Here is a 26304-nt window from a genome sequence, read left to right as displayed (position 1 = left end):
TGTGACTATCCCATTCTATACCTGGTAGATTGAAGTCTCCCCCTATTACAATAGTATGATCACGAAACTTCTTCACGACGTTCTGCAGGTTCTCTCTGAGGCGCTCAACTACTACGGTTGCTGATGCAGGTGGTCTATAGAAGCATCCGACTATCATATCTGACCCACCTTTGATACTTAGCTTAACCCAGATTATTTCACATTCGCATTCGCTAATAACTTCACTGGATATTATTGAATTCTTTACTGCTATAAATACTCCTCCACCATTGGCGTTTATCCTATCCTTGCGGTATATATTCCATTCTGTGTCTAGGATTTCGTTACTGTTCACTTCCGGTTTTAACCAACATTCCGTTCCTAATACTATATGCGCACTATTTCCTTCAATAAGAGATACTAATTCAGGAACCTTGCCCTGGATACTCCTGCAGTTTACCAATATTACGTTAACTTTTCCTGTTTTTGGTCTCTGAGGACGGACGTTCTTTATCAACGATGATAATGTCCTCTCTGGTAAGCCGTCAGGTATTTTATCGTTTCGCCCAAGGGGGGGTCCCTCTAACCTAAAAAACCCCCGTGTGCACGCCACACGTGCTCTGCTACCCTAGTAGCTGCTTCCGGTGTGTAGTGCACGCCTGACCTGTCTAGGGGGGCCCTACAGTTCTCCACCCAATAACGGAGGTCGATGAATTTGCAACCATTATAGTCGCAGAGTCGTCTGAGCCTCTGGTTTAGACCCTCCACACGGCTCCAAACCAGAGGACCGCGATCGACTCTGGGCACTATGCTGCAGATATTAAGCTCAGCTTGCACTCCGCGTGCGATGCTGGTTGTCTTCACCAAATCAGCCAGCCGCCGGAAGGAACCAAGGATGGCCTCAGAACCCAAGCGGCAGGCGTCATTCAAGGGAGAGGCTTGGTGACGGAATAACTAGAGCAGTTTTGGTCATGACACATTTATTCTTGGAAAGTCTTACACTACATTACAAATGCAATACATCATTAACATTCGTCCGTACAAGCATGTTGCCCTAGCGGTACGGCTCGATCACAGATCCCGGAGGGTATACACTCCAGTGATGAGCCGTGGCGTGACCGCGTGGACCGAGTGAGACAAAGGCCGTGTCGCCGAATGTCCAGCTCCTGGCGCGAGCAGAAGGGCCACAATGTCTGCGGAAGGGACGAGGCACTGTCAAATGGAAGGGTGCACTCCGCGAAACGAGCGACTGCATTTCAGACTGCGCATATGCGTTTGCGGGGGAGTCTCGTTGACTCGATGCACGTGGTCAGCTATGGCGAAGTCGGTGGAGCGGAGATGTGTGTCGTGTTGCGTTGACCAGCTCGCACTGTCTACTTGCTTTGTTCCGTGCGTCCGGTGCACAATGCACTGTTGCCAAAATTTGGCGTAGCGGTATAGCTGCACTCGTGAATGCCGGGCGTCGCTTACTTGTGTCGGCTGTGCCGTAGTTCAGCCCTTCGCGTATTTGAACGGTGCGGCCGCCACACTTTCACAGAAGCAATGGTACCACGACTGGCAAAAGCTTTGTGCATTGTCTCACATCATCTATGTCTGCGAGTCAAAACCGCCTATAATCACCAAACAAATTCACTTCCTACACGACCCAACCTTAAACAACATTATTTATGAAATATCCACAAAGTATGTTTTGCCATAACTGTGGAGCCACCTTTTACACACTCCAGGCTCCAGCCTTAGTCTCCTGAACAATGATGTCTCCTCCTGCCTGCTGTCCCACCAGGGTGAAAGTTACATCACAATACCACCTTTAATAATTGTTAATACTTTTTGTATTAGAATACCTTCTATCGATACCTCCGAATGACTCTCCTAAATATTACAGTCCATAACATTATCAGACCCTACTTCGTCTCTGCCTTTTTATGTTATTCTGTACTCCAACTGTTTGGAAACGAGTGGTGCCCGCTGCTGCAAACTATGCAATATTTCTGGTCTAGGACACATTTTATATCCACCTGCCAGCCTTCAAACTTTCCAGAAGTGATGCCTGTTCCCACTCCCAGTCTTGCATTTCTTGACCAACAACACTCCACTCTGCGTCGCTGGCTTCAGGCATTCGTAAATTGAGATCGACCAACTGAACTAAAACATAAATATCTCACGGTCACTACTGCTATTCTAATAAAATGCCCTATGCGCTGAGTATACTAATACTTGTGCAGTTCTTCTTTAATCATGTTAATTTACCCAACAAACATGGACAGTGGCCAGGCATACCACTGCCGTTTCTTGATCAGCAACCATGAATTTTAAAACAACAATACTGCAACTTTATCTTTTTCTGATTATTCCATTATGGATATATATTTCGTTTTCTTCCTTATTTTCTTTTTTCTTACACAAGAAATTATACTTAACAGCCTCTGAGTATGGATTTTTCATCTACTTTACTAATTGCTGTAGAACATAATTCTATTATAAAGTTAATGCTGCAACATCAAATTACACTCATCCCATTGTATGGCTAATTATTCATTGTATTCACAGTTACTTGGTAGCCTCGGATAACACATAAAATCAGATCTCACCACACTGTTTTACATGCTAGAGTTGATATAGTAATTGACAGGACCTGGAATGAGCGACTCTTAATCTCCACCTTGAGAAGTATCACTACACTTGAAACCAAGAAGGGTACTGATACACATCAGCTCTCTAGCGACGTCGCGTCCTCCTTCGTAACTGCTGTTGGGTTCTCCCACCATAGTCTCTTCGCTCCCTTACTCAACTATGGCCAAGCTTTACAGTTCTCTGACTTTCGGCCATGCAACAATGCCTGAAGGCTACAAATTGTCTCACTGTGTAACAATAAGGATTGTCGACCTAGACCCAAATTCCTCTGTTATTAAGTTAACAATCACAAGTATTGTGTTAAGAAAATTAATAACTCCTTAGACTCTGCATACAATATGATGCAGAAAGATCCATACCACAGAGGTCCAACATGTCTTGAGCACCAACAGCTTCTAATGATGAGTTATACAGTAAAACTTCATTTATACATTTTTGACTTTACTTTATTTTTCATGTCCTGGTGAAATACCCACAGTGTGCACAAGTTATGGTGCAGTGTTTCAGAGTGGGTTGCCAGGAAGTGGATTGGTAAGGCCCAAATTAGACTATAATAAAATTTGATAGTGTAATAAGGAACTTTTTCAAAGTTAGGCATTGCTCAAATTTTCTTTGATCAAATCTAGCGCCTCGCCTTAGATTTGATCAATGGAAGCGTTCATCTTATGTTTACTGCATGGAGAAATCAACCGCTTGAGGAGTGCTAGCATCGCTGCAGCTGTCTGACACACAATGTTTATCAATATGACTCCCAAATTTACATGACTATCGCTGAGATAGTTCAGTATGCATCGCGGGACCTGGACGAGAAATAAACTGACGATCAGGATGATACAGAAGAGCTTCAGCATTCCTCCATGACATTTACCGATGCAGAAAATGCATTAGAAATAATTAAACAATTTGTGATGCACCACAATGTTCCTGACGAAATAATGCAAAGTTATCCCATTTTGAGGGTACAGTGTATGCTATTGCTGAATCAAAGAAAAAAGCAAAAATTATGGTCTTTTTTACAAAATGACGTTTTCTTCTGTGTAGAGGTTTACATTTATCTTTGTTAAGTATGGTATCTAGTAAGCCTATATTACGTTTTGTAAAATGTAACCTTTTTATTTACTGGATTTTTCATTTGTGTTTACAAATTAATTTGATAGTACGGTGCTATATTTCATATATACATTTTTCACAGTTAAACTTTTTTTTCTGTAGTCTGTTGAAAAACGTATAAACAAGGTTTTACTGTATATGCCAAAATGGCCTGTGCCTATTTGTACTGACACAGTAATCTTTGAATGTACAAAGCAAATTGAAGAGAATGGCACTGATACTGGTGCTATCCATTCCGCTTGCTGATGCTGCTGCATACAGCAGGAAGACTATCACAAATACATAAATGAAAAACCACTATGAGAGTATTTCCATAGAGTAGAAATCTGTTTTTCATATAGAAGTGCAAAATACCGAGTGATAGCACAGCTTCTTTACTATAAAGAAACTATAGTTTTTAATCACAGTAACTTTCTTCTCACCTCTAAACAATGTCAACGATCTACAAGCCAGACTGCATATACTTAGTGATGGATGGAACCATGAGCTATGAGTTACCATTTCCCTTGGTGAGTTTGTTGCCCTATATGAGATGTAAGCAGCCCAGCAGGCAAGTGATTCAAATAAGCCACTCAGAGAGAGCACTATCAGTGGTACCACCAAGGTGGATGGAACTTACATGCTACATTTTGTGTTGCCCTTTGAAAGGTGGGCGTACAGCACACAAAGTAAATATCTGTCCTCAGTACGTAAGTATAACAGTTTCCAACAGGAGGGTAATAAAGCAGCTGTAAAATAATGACCAACAGAGTTGTTTCCTTCACAAAAATAGACAGTGCAAATTGAGTTGGTCACCTTACAGAAAAATCGCTTTCATTTTGTCCTTCACAGCATCAGAGTTCTACAGATAGCACAGCAACTGCACATAAAATAAAAATGCCACATGGACTAAAATCTGAAAAGGTAACCTTTTAGCTTCTGAAATAGCCTATAAATTCATAAACAGGTAATGTTGTAATAAAGCACCCAAATAACTGATCACTGCTGCATGACAGCAGACTTCATTACTTTGTCTTCAAGGTAAAAAATTCATTCTGTGATGATACAGCGATTGTCAGAGAATCAAACGAAACCTTCTGGCCATTTGCTTATTTTCTCTGCAATCTTCTTGCATATCAACAGTCAGCCAACAGCTATTTCAGTAATAATTGCTTGATGGCTGGACATGTTGCAAAACATATTTTCAGTGATTTTCCATCAACCCAAATACAAATTTCTTGACATATCTAGCAAAGACTGCCTCTGTATTTATTTTATGAATTAAAAGTTCTTACATAACTCAATAATTAATATAATTTTGCTTGTTATAAGCCTCATTGTTATAAATGATCTAGTCTTATGAAGGAATTAATTGTTTTTATACCCTATATTTAAAGTATTTGAGGTCTTCTGAAATCAATTACTTCGTTATTGGTTTCACAGCCATCTAAAAACATCTTATGCTACATTTCCTCTTTGTCACATGCTTCATCATTCTGGCAACATCTTCCATGATCTAGTGATTAGTGTCATTAGCAACTGAAAATGAAGTCTTGGGTTCAGTTCCCAGTGATCATCTCTGATTCTTCAGGTGAGACAAGTTGGGGGATGCAATAAATTTTTTTTTTTTTTTTTTCCAGAACACCCTGTTGAATTTTCCTGTTGCCTCACATGAAATGTAGTCCCTGTTATGTGATACAGCAAATAATGTTAAACAATTAATAAGCATACACGTTTGCTGAGGAAAGGGCCAATAAGAACTGTCAGTAGCACAGAATGGAAGGCTACAGTGCCACCAGTTCCACATGGCTTGTGTAGTGTTGGCCTTATGCCACACCTACACTTCAATTGCAAATTAACAACAGGTATCAGGGAAAAATAAAAAATTAAATTAAAAAGCAAACAATTTTTTTATCTTTACTTAAAAACATTCAGTTAATGTTATTTTCAGTGAACACAAATTTTAAATATTTTTCACTGTACTGCACTATAATAAATATATTCAGTGTCACAACTGTTCATTCCATTTTCATATTTTAAGTACACCACAATCACTACTATTTTTCATTAACTGTGTGGCAGTTTCTATGCCTTTACACGCTCTGATAAGTTTCTGATGGCTGACAAACCAGAGAATTGATTCTCACTCACCAACACATAGTAAAGCCTTACAATCAATTAATGACCGACATTTCACATAGCTCTCATACCTATGAGTTTCCTGCATATGGTTAATAACTCTCTTTTCACTACATGAATACTTTTTAAAAAGAACAGAAAATTATAAAGAGGCACACTCTAACATTAGTCGTCTTGGATTATAGGCACTGATAAATATCAACTCCTTGCGCCCATCTTCAGATAGTCCTCTTTCATTTTGTATCCATCGTCTGTCTGCATAATAGTCTAGGCAGCTATGGATCTCCTTATCACTGTATTCAGGCACATGGATTGGAACAAATGGATCCAGATGCTCAAAACCCTGAAATGTATAGAGCATACAGAACCATGGCAAAAAAGAGAACAAATTTAGTAGTTGGGCAGTAAAACACAAACAAGTGCATGTGACATGACAGACGCTGTTGAAGTGTTCTCAGTTTACATAGCACAAATGATTAAATAGGGAAAAAGCAGAAATCCATGAATTTCACTTGATCATGTTAATAAATTTATTTGTAGGAAATATAAAAAAGAACTAGTCTTTCCATGTGCCATTATTTAAGTATCAAATACCTAGAGTGGAAAGACAGTGATCTATTTAGTGAACTATTTGCGCCTATTCCATTTTCTGTTTCAATTTTTTTACTAAAGAAAGACAGCATGACATGCAGTTTGATGTTATCTCAATAAATTTATATTCAGTATGCACAAAACAGTAGCAAAAATCACACTACACTAAAAACAGTGTTTACATAAAATGTAACCCACCTCTTTCCCAAGCAGGTTTACTGGTAAATCACTCTGTCGTCTCTCCCCATAAGCGAGAAGTTTATCTACAGTGAGAACTATTGCACCATTGCACTGAAATTAAAAAAATTAATCAAAATTTTGTCACATTATTATGCTTACGGTGCTATTATAAACAGTAAATTAATAAAATTATACCCAGTCAAACTTTGTGATGTTTAACAATGCTTCAGTTAGAGTTATATTTGATGGAGGAACAGCTTTCTTTGTCTCTGAAAAGACACGAGTTGTGGGGTAGAAGAATGCATTGAAGCCATCAATGACAACAAGAGTCTTGCACCTGAAACAAAATAACGAGCAGGAAATAATGGAGTTTTCTTTTATATTTTCTTTAACTATGATTTTAGTATGTTCCAATTTACCTCCCAGCAGTTGAGTGTAATTTAATTTCTTCTGCAATTACACTGACAATGTCACAAGCATACTTTACTCGGTTAATTCCCAGTTCAATCAACTCCATCAAGGGTGCATCTTTACTTGTTGATTCTCTTTTACTCCACGTAAGATCCCTAGATACCCTGAGCTGCAAATTAATTCATATATTTATGAATCTAACACAAATTTGGTAACAAAATTTCTATACAAATAAATAATCACTAAAAGAGTGTGAAGACATTAACCTCTTACAAACCTCTCGCATCGAGTCCTAGAACTGTGTTTGAGATAATAGCCTAAGAATGTTAAATAATTAAATTGTGGAAGTTTAAGTTTCTTTGGCAATGGCCTTGCTGCAATGGTGGCACCGGTCCCCATCAGATCACCGAAGTTAAGCCTGTCAAAATTAGCTAGCAGTTGGGAAAAATATATCTAAAAACAAAGATGATGAGACTTACCAAACAAAAGCGCTGGCAGGTCGATAGACACACAAACATACACACAAAATTCAAGCTTTCGCAACCAACGGTTGCTTCATCAGGAAAGAGGGAAGGAGAGGGAAAGACGAAAGGATGTGGGTTTTAAGGGAGAGGGTAAGGAGTCATTCCAATCCCGGGAGCGGAAAGACTTACCTTAGGGGGAATAAAGGACAGGTATACACACGCACACACACACATATCCATCCGCACATACACAGACACAAGCAGACATTTGTAAAGGCAAAGAGTTTGGGCAGAGATGTCAGTCGAGGCGGAAGTAAAAAGGCAAAGATGTTGTTGAAAGACAGGTGAGGTATGAGTGGCGGCAACTTGAAATTAGAGGAGGTTGAGGCCTGGCGGATAACGAGAAGAGAGGGTATACTGAAGGGCAAGTTCCCATCTCCAGAGTTCTGACAGGTTGGTGTTAGTGGGAAGTATCCAGATAACCCGGACGGTGTAACACTGTGCCAAGATGCGCTGGCCGTGCACCAAGGCACGTTTAGCCACAGGGTGATCCTCATTACCAACAAACACTGTCTGCCTGTGTCCATTCATGCGAATGGACAGTTTGTTGCTGGTCATTCCCACATAGAAAGCTTCACAGTGTAGGCAGGTCAGTTGGTAAACCACGTGGGTGCTCTCACACGTGGCTCTGCCTTTGATCGTGTACACCTTCTGGGTTACAGGACTGAAGTAGGTGGTGGTGGGAGGGTGCATGAGACAGGTTTTACACTCGGGGGGGGGGGGGGGGGGGGCGGTTACAAGGGTAGGAGCCAGAGGGTAGGGAAGGTGGTTTGGGGATTTCATAGGGATGAACTAAGAGGTTACAAAGGTTAGGTGGACAGTGGAAAGACACTCTTGGTGGAGTGGGGAGGATTTCATGAAGGATGGATCTCATTTCAGGGCAGGATTTGAGGAAGTCGTATCCCTGCTGGAGAGCCACATTCAGAGTCTGATCCAGTCCCGGAAAGTATCCTGTCACAAGTGGGGCACTTTTGGGGTTCTTCTGTGGGAAGTTCTGGGTTTGGATGGATGACTGTCCAGATCTGCTGAGCAATGTTGGTGAGTAGGGTGCTCTCTGCCCTTGTAAGGCCAATTGAGGAGCTACTTGACGAGACATTGCAGGTCCAGTCACAAAAGCTGATGATGGCTGGATGAGCAGTGTGCTGACCACATGCCCATTCATATCTGCATCCAGTGATGCCTATCACCTGAGGATGATACAGCCTTCCAAGGCGTGCTTGGACAGAAACAGGTCAACCAAGAGCACAGGAAGACAGTATTACCATCAAATTGAATGAAAGCTTTACGAACAAAAAGTCAGAAGTTGAAAATATTTTTAATAATCATTTTCTAAATGTTGTGGATATAGTAGGATCCAGGTGTTCATTAGAAGATGCTAGGCTGTTAATGGAAGAGGCCATACCTATGCAATTTGATACAATTGAAATCTCACCCACTTCTCCCTCTGAAATTAGAAAAATAATAAACTTGCTTAAAAGCAAAAACTCACATGGAATTGATGGCATTTCCAGCAAAATACTAAAAGCTTATTCTTAACAGATAAGTAAGATTCTCAGCCACCTGTGTAATAGCTATCTGGAACAGGGCATTTTCCCTGATAGACTGAAATATGCTATTGTTATACCTTTGCATAAAAAGGGGGATAGATCTGATGTCAACAATTACCATCCAATCTCCCTTCTAACAGCTTTATCCAAAATTATTGAGAAAGTAATGTATTCAAGAGTAGCTTCACATATCTGTAACAATGAAGTACTAACAAAATGTCAGTTTGGTTTCCAGAAAGGTTTTTCAACAGAAAATGCCATATATGCTTTCACCAATCAAATTTTGAATGATCTGAATAACCGAACACAACCCATTGGGATTTTTTGTGATCTCTCAAAGGCTTTTGATTGTGTAAATCATGAAATTCTGCTAGACAAGCTCAAGTATTGTGGCATGAATGGGACAGTGCACAAATGGTTTAATTCGTACCTAACTGGAAGAGCGCAGAAAGTGGAAATAAGTAGTTCTTATAATATGCAAAGATCAGCACATCCCTCAAACTGGGGAACTATCAAGAATGGGGTTCCACACGGGTCAGTCTTGGGTCCTTTGTTGTTCTTAATATATATTAATGACTTGCCATTCTATATTCATGAAGAGGCAAAGTTAGTTCTCTTTGCTGATGATACAAGTATAGTAATCACACCTGACAAACAAGAATTAACTGATGAAATTGTCAATATTGTCTTTCAGAAAATTACTAAGTGGTTCCTTGTAAATGGACTCTCACTGAATTTTGATAAGACACAGTACATACAGTTCTGTACAGTGAATGGTATGACGCCATTAATAAATATAGACCTTAATCAGAAGCATATAGCTAAGGTAGAATATTCCAAATTTTTAGGTGTGTCCATTGATGAGAGATTAAATTGGAAGAAACACACTGATGATCTGCTGAAATGTTTGAGTTCAGCTACTTATGCAATAAGGGTCATTGCAAATTTTGGTGATAAACATCTTAGTAAATTAGCTTACTATGCCTATTTTCACTCGTTGCTTTCATATGGCATCATATTTTGGGGTAATTCATCACTGAGGAATAAAGTATTTATTGCACAAAAGCGTGTAATCAGAATAATAGCTGGAGCCCACCCAAGATCATCCTGCAGACATTTATTTAAGGATCTAGGGATATTCACAGTAGCTTCTCAGTATATATGCTCTCTTATGAAATTTGTTATTAACAACCAAACCCAATTCAAAAGTAATAGCAGTGTGCATAACTACAATACTAGGAGAAAGGATGATCTTCACTATTCAAGATTAAATCTAACTTTGGCACAGAAAGGGGTGAATTATACTGGCACTAAAGTCTTTGGTCACTTACCAAATAGTATCAAAAGTCTGACAGATAACCAACAAGTATTTAAGAAGAAATTTAAAGAATTTCTGAATGACAACTCCTTCTACTCCATAGAGGAATTTTTACATATAAATTAAAAAAAAAAAAGAAAATAAAAAAAATAAAAAAACACAAAAAAATGAAAAAGTTGTTATATTAACTTAAGTATGTTGTTAAATTAACTTAATTATGTCATGTATTGGAAAATTTGACTCGTTCCACATCATTACGAAATATCGTATTCATGATCCATGGAACTAGTATTAATCTAATCTAATCTAATCTAGACAGACAGACAGACAGACAGACAGACAGAGAGAGAGAGAGAGAGAGAGAGAGAGAGAGAGAGAAGTTTCTTTGTGGGCAGTGGACCGGTAATATGTAAAGGCCATTTATTTGTGGAAGGTCTATGAAATCCTCATACTAACAGAGGCTTTCAATAATATTTTTTGTGCATGTATATAGTGTTTGTTTAAAAATGTTATTTCTTATTTCCTTTTCTATATTTTAATGACAAGTGACTTAAGAGTAGAACTAGCTGTAGCTCCAGAAGACACTGTTTGCTGTTACCTGAGAAACTGAGAAAATTATGGCAAATCTAAATTGAACAACAAAACACGTGTCCAGCGATTTATGACAGTGCCCCTTCAGTTTATGCACTTCACGTGATTCAACATGATCCAAGAGCTGACAGCACAGTAAAGACCCTTGTGATAAACACAAATGTACTGCAAAATAGTGATACAACCAGTCCATAAATGTAGTAAAAGACAGTAGAATGATTATCCACCAAAAGTATCCTGCCATGCTACATATCTCACATAGAAAATATTAATTCAACGGTTCATTCTGAGTTACACAGATTACTTCTCAAATAAGGTTCTCCAGGGATGTAGTACAACTCAAGGCACTGTACACACTATGTAACTTGGCACCTGGGGGCGGTAGGTGCAGTTGAATGTGATCCCTGCCTCCCAGATACTCTCTTCCCACAGCGCAGGCAAGATGTAAATCAAATATGCACTGGTTTTATATAGTCAAAATTTTCATTAAATAAAACAATGGAAATCCAGGATGGACTGTAACAATATTATGAAAAGTTAAGTTGCTACTCACCATATAGCGGAGATTCTGAGTCACAGATAGGCAAACAAAAAGATTTTCACACTCAAAGCTTTCGGCCAATGGCCTTTGTCAACAATAGACACACATCCACACACACATACACTCATGCAAACTCAACTCGCACACACGAATTGTGTGTTGCATTTGCGTGAGTGTGTGTGTGCATATGTGTGTCTATTGTTGGCAAAAGCCATTGGCAGAAAGATTTAAGAGTGAAAATCTTTTTGTTGTGCCTATCTGCGACTCAGCATCTCCACTATATGGTGAGTAGCAACTTTCCTTCTCATAATATTGTTATTTTTGTTAAATGATGTGATATAATCAACACTGAAAAACTGTATCTGCAAATCACAAAATACTGCTGCACAATGTAATGTGAACAGTACTATTTGCTAATTAAGGTTGGCTATGAGCAAAAACAAGTCAACACCAGCTGACTTTACTAATTTCACTGGTCTCAGCAGTTCCTGTGACAAGTGACTCTTATACTTCACACATCAAAACTCCATTCATAAATCTTGGTATTGTAGAATTTCCAAACTAAGTCACCAAATAAAGGACATTTATTAAGTTAATTAAGCAGGAATGTCATCCACAGTGTGAACAAAACAGATCAAGGCCTTCAGTATGTAGCAGATGTAGTAATGCATTAACAATATTGAGTAACATTCCTCTTCATCTTCAAAATTAATTTTTTGATGGCATTGTTTAACAGAGCAAGGTAGGATTGTCTTACTTGTTCCCATACCAGTCTTGATGCCAATAATATTTTTCCCTTTTCTGATTCTGTTCATTACTAATGCACATACTATGTGCACACAGAATTACCAGATTCTTATTCATGCAGTATTTTTCAAAATTTCATTATTCACAGTATAATTAACCAATTATTGATGACAATGGTACATTTAGTTCACATGGAAACATTTTATTTAAAGTAATATTAATAATTTACTACACCTGTAAACCAAGTGCTCATAAAAATTCCATCCACCTAAAAACCGCTTGTTTCCAGATTGACATAGCTTGTTCAAATGCCAACACAGACCCGTCTGAAGGAAATATTTTACTTTTTCTGAAAACGCAATATTTCAAACGTTGTGTGGTGACCATCAACCACAAAGAGAAATCTGAAATCAATATCCTGGCATATCTTTTGTATATCTTTGACTTTTCTTCAGTCTCTACTTTCTCTCATGTCTTTCACATCTGTTTACTGTGTCTACTGAATACAGTAATTTGGATAATAAGTTGTTGGGATTTGTTCTACTCTTCATCCAGCACACTACCTGAATACCACATTGCTGAACCTAATGATCATGAAGACCTTGACACTCTGACAATCAGTTTTTTCAATGACTACAATGTGTTTTTGGCATCCACCACGAGCTAGCAATTCAGTGCTGTTCTGATGTTTTGCCTTTCATCATATCCAGGAGATTTTTCAACATGGTTTATCTACTTGGCATGTACAGTGCACAATAGTGATACTGTTTTCTTCCATTGACTATTTTGACTTGTGTGTTTTCCTGTAGTGTTACTACACAACAAATAATGACACTCTTTATTTGTTGTTGCTACAGGACCTGATGTTACTGACAATTGTGCTCCAAACATTCAACATGTCACCAACAGTGTTCACTGGACTGCACACCACAGTGGTGATGCCAAATATCATTCGCTGGACAGCTCATCATCGCAAAGTTTATTTATTGCACAATGTTGTTTACTACACACAATGGCTTGTCCACCATTTCCAACACCATACCCAGTGCTTTCACAGAACATTCTGTATCCGAACTGTGGAGCTCCAGTGCAACACTCAGTGCAAGATACTGTAGAAACGTAATAAGAATGTGAAGCACACTGCAATCGCACACCCTAACCGATGACGGCGTGATCTTGTGCAACATTCCATGCATGAGGCCATCTGTTTTCCGCACTCATTTCCCACACAGTTCCCGTTCATGTCAACTGCAGCCATGGCTGTGCCTGTTGTAAGGGGCTGCCCACTTCTGCATTCCTCACCCCTTCCACAAGGGTCCCATGTGACACATCACATCTTGCAATGACACCAATAATGGAATCAATGACCACGACCATCACAGCCACATTGACACCACAACAGGCATTCACATTACATGCCACTATGAAGGGCAACGCACTCAGTGACCACGGCCATCGAAGCCACACTAATCTGGTGTTCGCATTACATTCTGCGAATGGCGACTGTGCTTCGGCATCACCCACTGCCCCCCACCCCTCCATGGGACTCTTGGGTGATCCACCGTGCAACACATTCTCATCATACCCACACTCGGCGAGACTGATCACTGCTGCTACGCCGGTTGACTCTGTCACCACATCCACTACATTTGGTTCCTTATGTACTACACCATGATGACCTCGGGTGATAATCCTGCTGGAGAAACCACACTACTCAATCACGATTTTGCCACTCACAACCATTCCCTGCCGTCAAAACCTGTCAAGCCTGCTATTGCCACCATTTTGTCCAGACAACCCCCAAACATTGTTTACAATTGTGAAAATTTGTTTGCCGTTAACAACATGATGCAAGATGCCAACATTTAAGTGGCTACTGTGTGGTTATCAGTGACAGTATTGTTGCACCACTGACTCACGATAACTACAGTGCTGCAAATTCGGCACTCGTGTAACAATTTTTGCCTGCCTCCATTGTGCCACCTCCACAAGTTTACTATAGCTACCTGTATCAACATATTCCCACTGTGTATGACGCCCACCACAGTGCTACAACTGAGTCTGTCCAGACCCACAGAATGCTGCCGATGGTGACATCACAGATGCTACCCAGCATTTGCTTGGTCAACATAAATGATAACATGCAGCCCCAAGTCATTCCTATTGTGTGTGATGCCCACCGCCATGCTTCACCGTAGTCCATCTGGACCCACAAGAGTGCTACTGGCAGTGACGTCACAGTCACTGTCCAGCAACTGGACCTTCACGCTGTCGACACAAGCAGCAACACGTCGGGCGACCATGACCTCTACGCTGATGCACTCATGCGGGAGGAGTTTGTCGCCAGCATGCCCCACAATAACAAGCTGCGTGCCCATGTTTCCTGTGTTGCTGACATTGAGTGTGTCTATTTCCCGGCTTGGCTCTTCTCTCGCTGCCTTCTCACTTCACACTGCAGGAATTCTTCATGTCCCTGACTGACTACGACTGCTGTCGAATAGCATGCTCCAGGCTGTGCTCACAAATGGGCACACATTAAATATGACTCTGCGGTCAGTTCCAAGTTGTTGCACTCGACTGACACAAGTTCCGAATTCGACGTGCCTCGTGTTTTGATTCATTGATGGGAAATGGGCACTCACCATTGCCTCTTCCCAAAACCGACAATGACCTCATTCCTCTTCACAGTTCGATGCCCTGGATCTCATCGCTACCCTCCCAAGCTGCCTTTAATTGACATTCTCCATGAGTGACACTGTCAAACCCAACTTCCAGGTGACACTGTTGTGCCACACATGCTTTACTCTCCACATCGCATATTCCTTGATTATGCACAACCACTGAGGAAACCGATCACCTTCATTTCACTAGTCCTTCCAGATCTACGACGACTCAAGCCCAGTGACTCATGGGTATGAACATGCCGACCAACCTTACCCAGACTACACTCAGCCACACTGGTTTTGTCCTCCTTGGTTACCACGCACTCACCAACTCAATATGCATGGTGCCATATAAATCAAGACGTGGGATGTTCCATCGCACCTATGACAAGCATCTCAACTACACATCATAAGGTTGGATGTTCACATCTTCCCTTGCCACCACATGCCAATGCCGTGCCATTCGATGACGTTGCCTGCTACCACTACTACAACAAATGCTCCACACCGATTGTTCAACTCATCACTTTACCTGTCGAGCTTCCCTCAACCACCCCACAAATGATGCCCCGTGCATTGCAATGTCAAGCTCGAACAATGGACCACTGCCACGTCAGTTAAACTGCAATGCACATGCCACACTACATCACAGAATCCACTGTGTCACTGGTATGCAAGGCTATTGTCCAAGGATGTTTCTGCCATTGATAAACCCCCAACATCCACTCCTCCTGTACTGCAGTAGTTCAGTGTGACCGACCTTGTGATGACACACTCTCAGTCTTCAGCCTCACCCTCTTGCCATATTCACCATGCTCCATGCTACCGAGGGACTGTGAGGCACCCTCTGTGGTGAACATCAATCACAAAGAAAACTCTGAAAGCCATAACTTGGCATATATTTTGTAAGTCTTTGTTTTTTTCTTAGTCTCTGTTCTTCTGCCATGTCATTAATATTGTCACGTAGAAGAAGGTGTAATCAGATGAATGACGAACACTAACTTCACTTAACGAAGGTTTATTCAGCAATTGCACATACAAGAGTGTGGAGCGAACTGCCTCTGGCCAGAACACATACAGTATATACAGCTACAGAACATTCCAGTACAATGATGCTTGATATTTGTGGATACTTCCAGAATGTACTCAAACTGAATATAGAAATTAAAATTGTACATTCCAGATGAGTTTTGAACTCACGAGCCTCTATGCAACCGTTTAGTATCATAACCACTACACCATGGTGCTACTCAGCTTCTTCTGTGACACTGATCCCTCCTTAAGATAACAGTGTCTCAGTGTTACGTCCTCCTAATCCGGGAACGAGTCATCGGTCCAGCATACTCCGACTCCCAATGACTGATGCTCGCCCTGACAGTGATCTTCTTAGAACTTCTCTTGCTGCTACGCTCTTCGTCACCTTGTCGCATGTTGCCTGTCGCTGGAGCTTCGAATTTACCCTGGGTGGCAGGATCCTTGAAGGGCTTCATTCGAAGGATGTGGACCTTATCGCTGATCTTGCGTCGGGGTCGAAATCTTCAACTTCATAGGTAACATCAGACAACTGCCTTACAACCTTATAACATCCAAAGTAGCGCCTGAGGAGCTTCTCCGAGAGACCAACCTTCCGAATAGGAGTGAAGATCCAGACGAGGCCACCAGGCTGGTAGATAACAGGGCGGTGGCTCGCGTCATACCTTCAGCAGTCGTTTTCTTGAGCCTGCAGCATGCAGAGTCGAGCTAACTGCCGGGCTAACTCAGATCTGGTTAACACCTGGTCTATGTAGTCATCGTCCATGTCATCAGGCTGTAACGGAAACACAGTGTACATCGTCATAGTCGCCTCATGCCCATGCACCAGGAAATGGTGTAAATCCTGTGGTGTCTTGTTTGGCAGTGTTGTAGGCAAAAGTCACGAAAGGTGGCACCTCGTCCCATTTGTTCTGCTCAACATTGACGAACACTGATAGCATGTCGGCCAAGGACTTATTAAGGCGTTCAGTAAGCCCGTTAGTTTGCGGATGGTAGGCAATCATCATGTGATGAGTAATGTTGCACTGACGATTTATCTCTGTCACAAAATTCAATTGAAAAACTTTCTCTCAATCCATAATTGACGACCTTCGGGCACCGTGTTTTAATACAATGTTTTCCACGATGAATTTGGCTACCTCGGATGCTTCGACTGTTTTCACGGCTTTTGTAATGGCATTACATGTCAGATAATCAGTGCAAACAATAATCCATCTATTGCCACTAGCAGACATTAGAAATCGTCTGAGGTCGTCAACCCCAACATGCTGGAAAGGTGTTTCGGCTGGTGGAATTGGTATGAGTCAACCAGGTGGCTTCTGAGGAACTGCCTTTCTCCTCTGGCACTCTTGACAGTGCGACACACAGTGACGGACACTCCTAAATAAACCTGGCCAGAAAAATCTCTTGTGGATTCTATCGTAGGTCTTAATAAATCCTAAATGTTCAGCCTCAGGTGTGTCATGGAATTTCTGTAGAACATCTAAGCACATATGTTTAGGAACCACTGGTAGCCACCTCTTTCCAAACAGGTCAAGTTTTTCTGGCAAAGTTATCTATTAACTACCTTAAATTGTCCTTTCACATCCTCTGACTGATTTAAAGCAAGCATAATTTGAGATATCTTGGCGTCGTGCTTCTGTTCAGCAGAGAGATATTGGAGTGCAGCGAGACAGTCACTATCTTCATCAAAGTCTTGATGGTCTTGCACACAGTTTCTTGAGAGACAGTCGGCATCTTGGTGTTTTCTTCCACTTTTGTACACTATGGTAACGCCATACTCTTGAAGACGTAGTGCCCACCTGGCGAGTCATCCTGTTGGATCCTTAACACACGTCAACCAACAAAGTGAATGATGGTCCGTAACAACTGTGAATGGCCTTCCATAGAGATACTGTACAAATTTGCACATGGCTCAGATCACAGCAAGACATTCTCTTTCTGTAGTTGGGTATTTTCTCTCAGCTTTTGTAAGTGCCCTACAAGCATAGGCTGTAACCACCAACCCCATACCCACTGGCATACGTGGGTATTTCTGTAGGTGCTCTCTCATCATACAGACCAAGTACAGGGTCAGTCGTCAGAGCTTTTCGCGGCACATCGAAAGAATCTTGTTGAGCACCACCCCAGATACCTTTAGCATCAGCTTTTAACAACTCTTGGAGTGGCCTGGCTTTGATACAAAAGTCTTTGATAAAACGACGGTAATAAGAACATAGTCCGAGGAAGTTTCTCACATTTCTAATACTTTTAGGAATAGGAAATTCCGTTATAGATCTCACCTTTTCTGGGTCTGGCTGCACACCTTCATTTAACACAAGATGTCGAAGTAGTTTGATTTCTTTTGCTCCAAAGAGACACTTTCTTGTATTAAGTTTCAGTCCGCCTTGTTGGAGACACTTAAGAATGGCTCTCAGTGTTTTCATATGTTCATCAAATGCCTCTGAGAACACTATAATGTTATCTAAATAACTAAGACACATCATCCACTTCAGGTGACATAGAAGATTATCCATCATCTGTTCAAAAGTTGCTGGTGCGATACACAAACCAAACGGCATTACCTTAAACTCATACAGGCCCTCAGGGGTGATGAATGCAGTTTTCTCATGATCAGCCTCATCTACTTTGATTTGCCAGGATCCTGAGTACATGTCCACGGTTGAGGAAAACTTAGCCCCCTTCAGACAATTTAGTGTACCGTCAATTCGTGGAAGAGGGAAAACATCATTTTTAGTTATCTTATTAAGCTTCCTGTAATCAACACAAAAGCGACAACTACCATCCTTCTTCCTGACGAGAACCACTAGTGACGACCATGGGCTCTGTGAAGGCTGAGTGATGTCATTCATCAGCATTTTCTCTACCTCACCGCGAATTATTCAATGTTCCATTGCTGACACACGGTATGCTCTCTAGCTTATTGGTTGATGGTATCCAGTGTTAATCCGGTGCTTCACCATTGATTTGTCTAATTTGCTCTTCACCTGTTGATTGAAGCATTCAGAGAACTCTTGAAGAATGGCAAGTAGTCCTTAATGAGACCTATTGCAAGTCAAGCTAGAAGATCTTGTCTTTTAGTGGTAGCGCTAATTTCACCTATAGACCCGGCATTGGAGTTAACAGCTCAGTGTTTGCTATGCACATGCATCTTGGAAGGATCTGCGGTTCTCGGCAACAGTTAACTATCCACAATTCACTGATTCCGTTCTTAAACGAGATGACAGAGCCTGGGATAACCAAGTTAGGCTTCAGTGGTATACTTCTCTTACAGTCCACTACAAGATCCATGGGTTGATGCATGGCATGACACATGACAGTTGCCTTTCCAGCGCTGACTGCAGGAATGATCACTTCATCCGGCACACATGCGCATCTTCCTGTCCACAGTATCTTATCTCGTCTAGCATAATCTTCGAGTGACCAGAATCTATAATTGCTTGGGAAGCTTTCAAAAAGTACCGTCCGAGAATGACGTCATAACTAATCTCTTGTAAGATGAAGAATTCTAACAGCTGTGTACGGCTACTTATACCCACACAAATGGTTTCCTGTAAGTTTTACAAATTTACCATTAGCCACCTTCAGCAGAGTTATTTTGCTGTCAACAAACATGATTTTCTGCAACAGGCGACAGTAATACTCCGAAATGACTGAATATGATGCTCCAGAGTCCACAAGAGCTTGGGCTGGTTGGCCATCCATGAGGATATCAACGTAGTTTCCTGTCATTTTTGTAGTGATCGACGGCGGAGGATTTTTCTTTTCAGCGGCCTCACCTCCAAGGAAGGTCACACCCTTTAGTTTTCCAGGTTGCCGTGGCTGGAGCTTCAAAACGGCGATGGAGACCTTGATTGGCATGTTGGGGAGCGTCCTCTCCAGCGGTAACTTGCAGCAATGGTGACCCATATCATCCTGCACCCACATCATCATGTTCATCTTCATCGTTCCAGAGTTAGCATCGGCTAAGATCGGTCTGCTGTCTTCTGGCGTGGACGTCATCAAATATCCACCGTCTTTCTCAACAACAGCACACCACATGTCCTATTCATCCGCAGTGGAAACATACTGGTTGGTCATCCTGGGTCCTCCAGACGTCAGTCTTCCTTGGTGCCCAAACAGGTTCCTTGTGCAGCATTGTAGGAACGTAACTCTGCCTAGGTCTCGACTTGTTCAACGTTTTAAAGGGAAATGAAGGACGAGAGATTGGGTTCAATGTCTGTTCCACTTCCTCCCATATGACCTCTTGAAAGGTCTCAGCTTTTTGCTCGCCGTGCAATCCAAGTGCCTTCTGAACTTCCTCTCTCACTATCTGATGAAGAACACTTGCGAAAACAGTTGCTTCCTCCATCACAGTCATCGATACGACATTTGGAAGCCATTCAAACTTCTTGCATGTAATTCTTTTTTGATGCATTGTCTCGATATACTGGCACCATTTTATGAAGTCATCTGCTGTCGAAACCTCCTTCAGCAGTAGGGCCTGATACATGTCCTCAGCAAACCCTTCATGATATGTGCAACCTTATTTTCCTCCTTCATTCTAGGATACACTTTTTCACACGGCTTCCAAGACGTCTTGAATGTAGGATGCTGTAGTGCTGTAGTTTCTCCTGGACGCTGTGCCCTGAACTTTAATTTATTTTCAGCCTTGCACTTACGTGTCGCCGAAATACATGCGCAGTTCTGCCTGGAATACTTCCCAGCTTGTGAACTTCTCCTTGTTGTCCTCATACCATTGCTTGGCAGTGCCTTCTAAGTAGAAAAATACGTTAGCCAAATGCACAGTGTCATCCCATTTGTTAGATTTGGCTATACGCTCATAGACCTTCAGTCACTTCTTTGGATCTTGACCATCATACCCAGAGAACCTGGAAGGATGTCTCATGTGATGGCACACAGATGCTGTCATCGTAACGTCCTCTTCTTCTTCTGTCTCTGGTAGATTGCGAACTGTTGAATATGCTCGAACTCGGGTTTCTCGCCATGTAAATGGTGGCTCTGTCGTGCGTGGCCTGATGGGAGCCACTGTGTTGTCGATAATGTGCACTATCAGAAGTTTCAATACCCGGTGCCTCCACCAAAACAGTGTCACACAGAAGAAGGTGTAATTACGTGAATGATGAACACCAACTTCACTTAACGAAGGTTTATTCAGCAATTGCACATACAAGAGCGCGTAGCGAACTGCCTCCAGCCAGAACACATACAGTATATATACAGCTACAGAACATTCCAGTACAATGATGCTTGACATTTGTGGATACTTCTAGAATGTACTAAAACCGAATATAGAAATTAAAATTGTACATTCCAGGTGAGTTTTGAACTCACGACCCTCCATGCAACAGTTTAGTATCATAACCACTACACCATGGTGCTACTCAGCTTCTTCTGCGACACTATATATGTATAATATTAATCTGCTGAATAAAGTGATTTAGATAATAAGCTACTATTCGTTCTACTCATCACCTGCTGTAGTACCTGAATTCCTTTGCATTCAAAATTTCCATGTTACATAATGTTCCAATATTAAAGTGTAATTCTTTCCAAAATCCAGTATTAGTTTAGTAGCCACGATTTTTATGTTTATGGAAATGCATACTTTTTCTAAAATAATATGCCAGTTTATTAATTTTCCCAAAAACAAAATCTCACTTTCTAAAAAATTCTTGGGGAACTTTGAGAATCCCTGTGCATATTACAACTTCCGGCTAATAAAGTAGTACTTTTTGTCAATTTCTAATTACTCAGATTTTGGTTAAGCTAATTTACCTAACGGCCTATTATAATCAAAATATCCACGGGTGTGCTGCCGGTCTATAGTGTCCAACGGGCACAATATTTCGGCGATCATACATGTCGCCATCATCAGGTGAACTGACGGACTGAGCTCCTGTGCACGTGCCGGCACGAAGATCCGTACGCTATGGCTGCTCAGAGAGGGAACTCTGAGCAGCCATAGCGTACGGATCTTCGTGCCGGCACGTTCACAGGAGCTCAGTCCGTCAGTTCACCTGATGATGGCGACATGTATGATCGCCGAAATATTGTGCCCGTTGGACACTATAGACTGGCAGCACACCCGTGGATATTTTGATTATCAAATACGCCAGGAGAAACTCAAGAATCACATCATAGGCCTATTATAGCTTTGCATCTTCTATGTTCTCTGTATTTATGTTAATATTTAAAATGTAATAGCTCTATACTTTAATAGTTTTTAATATCATACTACAGGTATCATAAAGAGACGTATAACACAAACCCACCATCAGTCAGAGGTGAGCATTCAATAAATAAATACAGTATAGTTTTCAGAAATCATGGACTAGCTTTCAGTCTGTACAGTTACTATGTCAACGTGTAATTTCAGTGTCAATCTATTGTAAATAATCATTTAATATACTAATAGCAATTCATTGTTTATGGAGTTGTATAACAATTTTGTTGATCATTGCCACTTATGAAATGTTTGAAACTTCAAGATGATGTAGCTTACCAGTCCGTGTTAACATACAGATGCTCACATACTCTCAAAAGCTGATTATCAAAACTGAACTCTGTACCAATAAATAAGAAGAGAAATGAAAAGTAAATTCTATAGTCTTCTGTAAATTATCTAATAACGTTTCACACATTTAGTAGTCGCAGGAGGAAGGTTAGAGAAGTCATTCGATGTGGCAGAGTCATATGAAACATCTTGTTACATTATAATTGGTAATTGCCATCTAGAAACAATGAATAACCCTAATAATTTAATGAAAGCTAAAAACATTCCTTCGCACTTCCTGTTCTGTAAATCCCTACATAAAGGACAACCTTCAGGAATGTGGAATGAGAAGCAGCCACTGCAATCTACTGAAACTGATAATTTTTGAAATTACTTCTATATTACTTTATATACGTATATTAGGAGCAAAGCCACTACTTTGATTTGAAAATAAGTAAGTAATGCTCTTCCTCTTACACTACTTACCTACTATTTCTTTTATAAAATTCTTCTACCAAATCGTTTATTCAATTTTCCATAGAACTCTATCATGTATATACATACTGGTAAAATTAAAACCTGTTTAATGGGATATAGGGTTATGCAGATTTTATGTCCTAGAGTGATAATATTCTGATAAATTATAGGAGTGGCTAATATAGTTCTAATAGTACGAGGGGTCAGAGGCAATGGGATACAAGTGACACTTCCCAGAAAATGAGATAAGTGCATCTGGTGCATTCTAAGGAATGTAACATGGCTGCTCCCTGGTGAATGAAAAGAAAACTAGTTACAAAACATCACTAAACAGTTGACACCAAAGAGATACAGGCGTATTTGTGTCTAACAATACATGACAGAAAAGGTGGAACTCCCACAAATGTCATCTTATCACCACTATACAACCAATCTCCAAAGTTTAAGCTTCCAAAATACAAAAATCTTTTGAATTTGCTTCCATTTATCCCAGCTAACCATCATGAATTATTCTGCTCACTTTCACATGAAGACAGACAACCAAAAAGAACAACCAGGGATGACCCACTTGAGGAAATTAAACCATATGAAGAGAAAGACTTCCTGGAATCAGATTATTAATAGATTGTTTCTTGAAACTTCCTGGCAGATTAAAACTGTGTGCCGGACCGAGACTCAAACTTGGGACCTTTGCCTTTCACGGGCAAGTGCTCTACCATCTGAGCTACCCAAGCACGACTCACACCCTGTCCTCACAGCTTTACTTCTGCCAGTACCTCGTCTCCTACCTTCCAAACTTTACAGAAGCTCTCCTGCGAAACTTGCAGAACTAGCACCCCTGAAAGAAAGGATATTGTGGTGACATGGCTTAGCCACAGCCTGGGGGATGTTTCCAGAATGAGATTTTCACTCTGCAGCGGAGTGTGCACTGATATGAAACTTCCTGGCAGATTAAAACTGTGTGCCGGACCAAGACTCAAGTTTGGGACCTTTGCCTTTTGCGGGCAAGTGCTCTACCATTTGAGCTACCCAAGCACGACTCGGTCCAGCACACAGTTTTAATCTGCCAGGAAGTTTCATATCGGTGCACATGCCGCTGCAGAGTGAAAATCTCATTCTGGAAACATTCACCAGGCTGTGGCTAAGCCATGCCTCCGTAATATCCTTTCTTTCAGGAGTGATAGTTCTGCAAGTTTCGCAGGAGAGCTTCTGTAAAGTTTGGAAGGTAGGAGATGAGGTACTGGCAGAAGTAAAGCTGTGAGTATGGGGCATGAGCCATGCATGGGGTAGCTAAGATGGTAGAGCACTTGCCTGTGAAAGGCAAAGGTTCCGATTTCGAGTTTCGGTCCGGCACACAGTTTTAATCTGGCAGGAAATTTCATATCAGCGCACACTCCACTGCAGAGTGAAAATCTCATTCTAGATTGTTTCTTATTTTGTAGCAATATTTTACATGCTATACTAAGAAAATGAATTATATTCACATAGGGTATAGTGAGTTTTAATGTTGATATTATCAAAATAGCCTTTTTGTAATACATGAGAAGAGATCACTGACCAGGTGGTTTGAAATATTTTCACTAATGGGGTAATGCATTGACAAGAATTCTTTCTTATCTTGTTTCACTATTGTAAGCCACAAAAGAAATGGTATTCAAGTAGCATTACGGAAATGTTCCTTGTTACAGTGCTAAATAGAAGTTTCATGATACTGAATTGTTAACAACCAATAATAAAGCGTTATAGAGTAAGCATAAATCACATTCTTCTTAATTCACAATATACAACAAGCAAAGGAATACAAGTGCATATGGATTTTACAATACATGATATAAAACTAATCACTTGCTATTCCAACATGCAAAAATAAAGTGCTACAGAGTATTCTCTTGCCTAATGTACATAAAAAATTCTAATATTCCATTTTGAAATCTAAAGACAATTCTGAAACCTTGTGAACTTTAACTTCATTTTCTCAAAACAACATGAAGTACACTTATAACCCTTTGCTTCTGACCCACTCAGATGCAATATATTCACATTACATGCACTTATAAACAGCAAAAACTGGAACATAACCTGACATAAACATTTACGAGACAGTTTCACCTTTCAAAATCTTTATCAGAAACACTTTGCCACTTTCTCCAGTTATTTTCAAGCACTTTTTACTCTCAGTTTGTTTACCTCTTAGTTACTCATAAAGACCCTCTGACATAATGGGATATCAAATGCTTGATTGAGAACTGTAGCAGCTAAGAGTGCATGCAAGCCACCACCCATCTTTAATAGTTGTACTACAACTATGGTAAAAGTCTGCTATTTGGATCTAGTTGTATTTTTGTCCTATTAGTTTGTAAGAATATATTGTAATTATTAATGTGTGAATGTTAAAGTTTTTGAATATTTTGTAAACAAGGTTTTTGTAAAAGTGAGAGAATGAATTCAAATATCTTGAGTCTATATAACATGATGAAACAAATGTGTGTTCATTATATTTTCACGGGTGGCGACTGGTGCCAAGCATATATTGACAGAGATATTTTAGAATTTTTGATGCATACAGGTTGTTAAGTGCTGCATGTATGGATAAATGGCAAGAAAAATTGTTCTACTGGCACAATGGTTTTGATGGATTAAAACAAATGGACCTGAAATGAAGTCAGTAGTCACGAATTAATAATTTGCCTTTGAAGAATAAAAATCTGATCACAATAGCACAATCAAGAGAAAAGGTCCAAGGATCTTAACCGCCATGTAAAACAAAGTTGTCTCCAAACCACAACCATAACAGTATGCACTGTATGTTTATTATTGGACTAGATATCTATCAGTTGCATATTCTTTGATACACAGTACTCATTATTGTTTTATATTTTCACTCTGATCTCTCACTTAATGATGCTTAAAAACTGAACAATGACCAGACTTTATATTGTTATAGTGCCATGAACTAAAACAGACAATATTCAGTTTACCTGTCAAGTTACGTATAGCACACAAAGTTATGTAAGACATCCGTTATTGAGCTGGAAAATGTGGGAGATGATGAAGGAATCAGAACTGCTTCTTTTGATATGTTATTTATTTGATGTGCAATAAATGATAGCTTTCATACATTCTTCCTAATAGCAGACTAGGTAATGGATTGTGTGGACTTACAGAATAGGTGATTAGCTAAGATTTTATTAGCTGAAGGTGACCAACATTAGAACAATTATTCACTTTAGTATAAACATATTTATTATTATTATTATTATTATTATTACCATTTAATGCTATTGACTATAATTATTGAAGTTTATAATTAAACTGCTTAATTAATTATGAATCATTGGGAGATAA

General features: G+C 40.3%; 1 protein-coding gene across 1 annotated transcript in view; it reads right to left on the bottom strand.

Annotated features, from left to right (window-relative positions):
* Positions 1-5593: 5593 nt before the first annotated feature.
* LOC126088504 (28S ribosomal protein S29, mitochondrial) overlaps positions 5594-26304 on the bottom strand; it is a 92642-nt gene continuing 71931 nt past the window's right edge. The window contains exons 6-9 of the mRNA XM_049906647.1: positions 7032-7192; positions 6808-6949; positions 6631-6723; positions 5594-6184 (exon numbers count right to left, since the gene is read on the bottom strand). Of these exons, the coding sequence (XP_049762604.1) occupies positions 5984-6184; positions 6631-6723; positions 6808-6949; positions 7032-7192 (597 nt within the window). The 3' untranslated portion in view covers positions 5594-5983. The remainder of the gene's footprint in view (positions 6185-6630; positions 6724-6807; positions 6950-7031; positions 7193-26304) is intronic.

Source organism: Schistocerca cancellata, chromosome 6 (assembly GCF_023864275.1).
Source record: "Schistocerca cancellata isolate TAMUIC-IGC-003103 chromosome 6, iqSchCanc2.1, whole genome shotgun sequence".
NCBI lineage: Eukaryota > Metazoa > Arthropoda > Insecta > Orthoptera > Acrididae > Schistocerca > Schistocerca cancellata.
The sequence above is the reverse complement of the archived record's forward strand: the minus strand, read 5'-3'. Positions and strand labels throughout refer to the sequence as shown.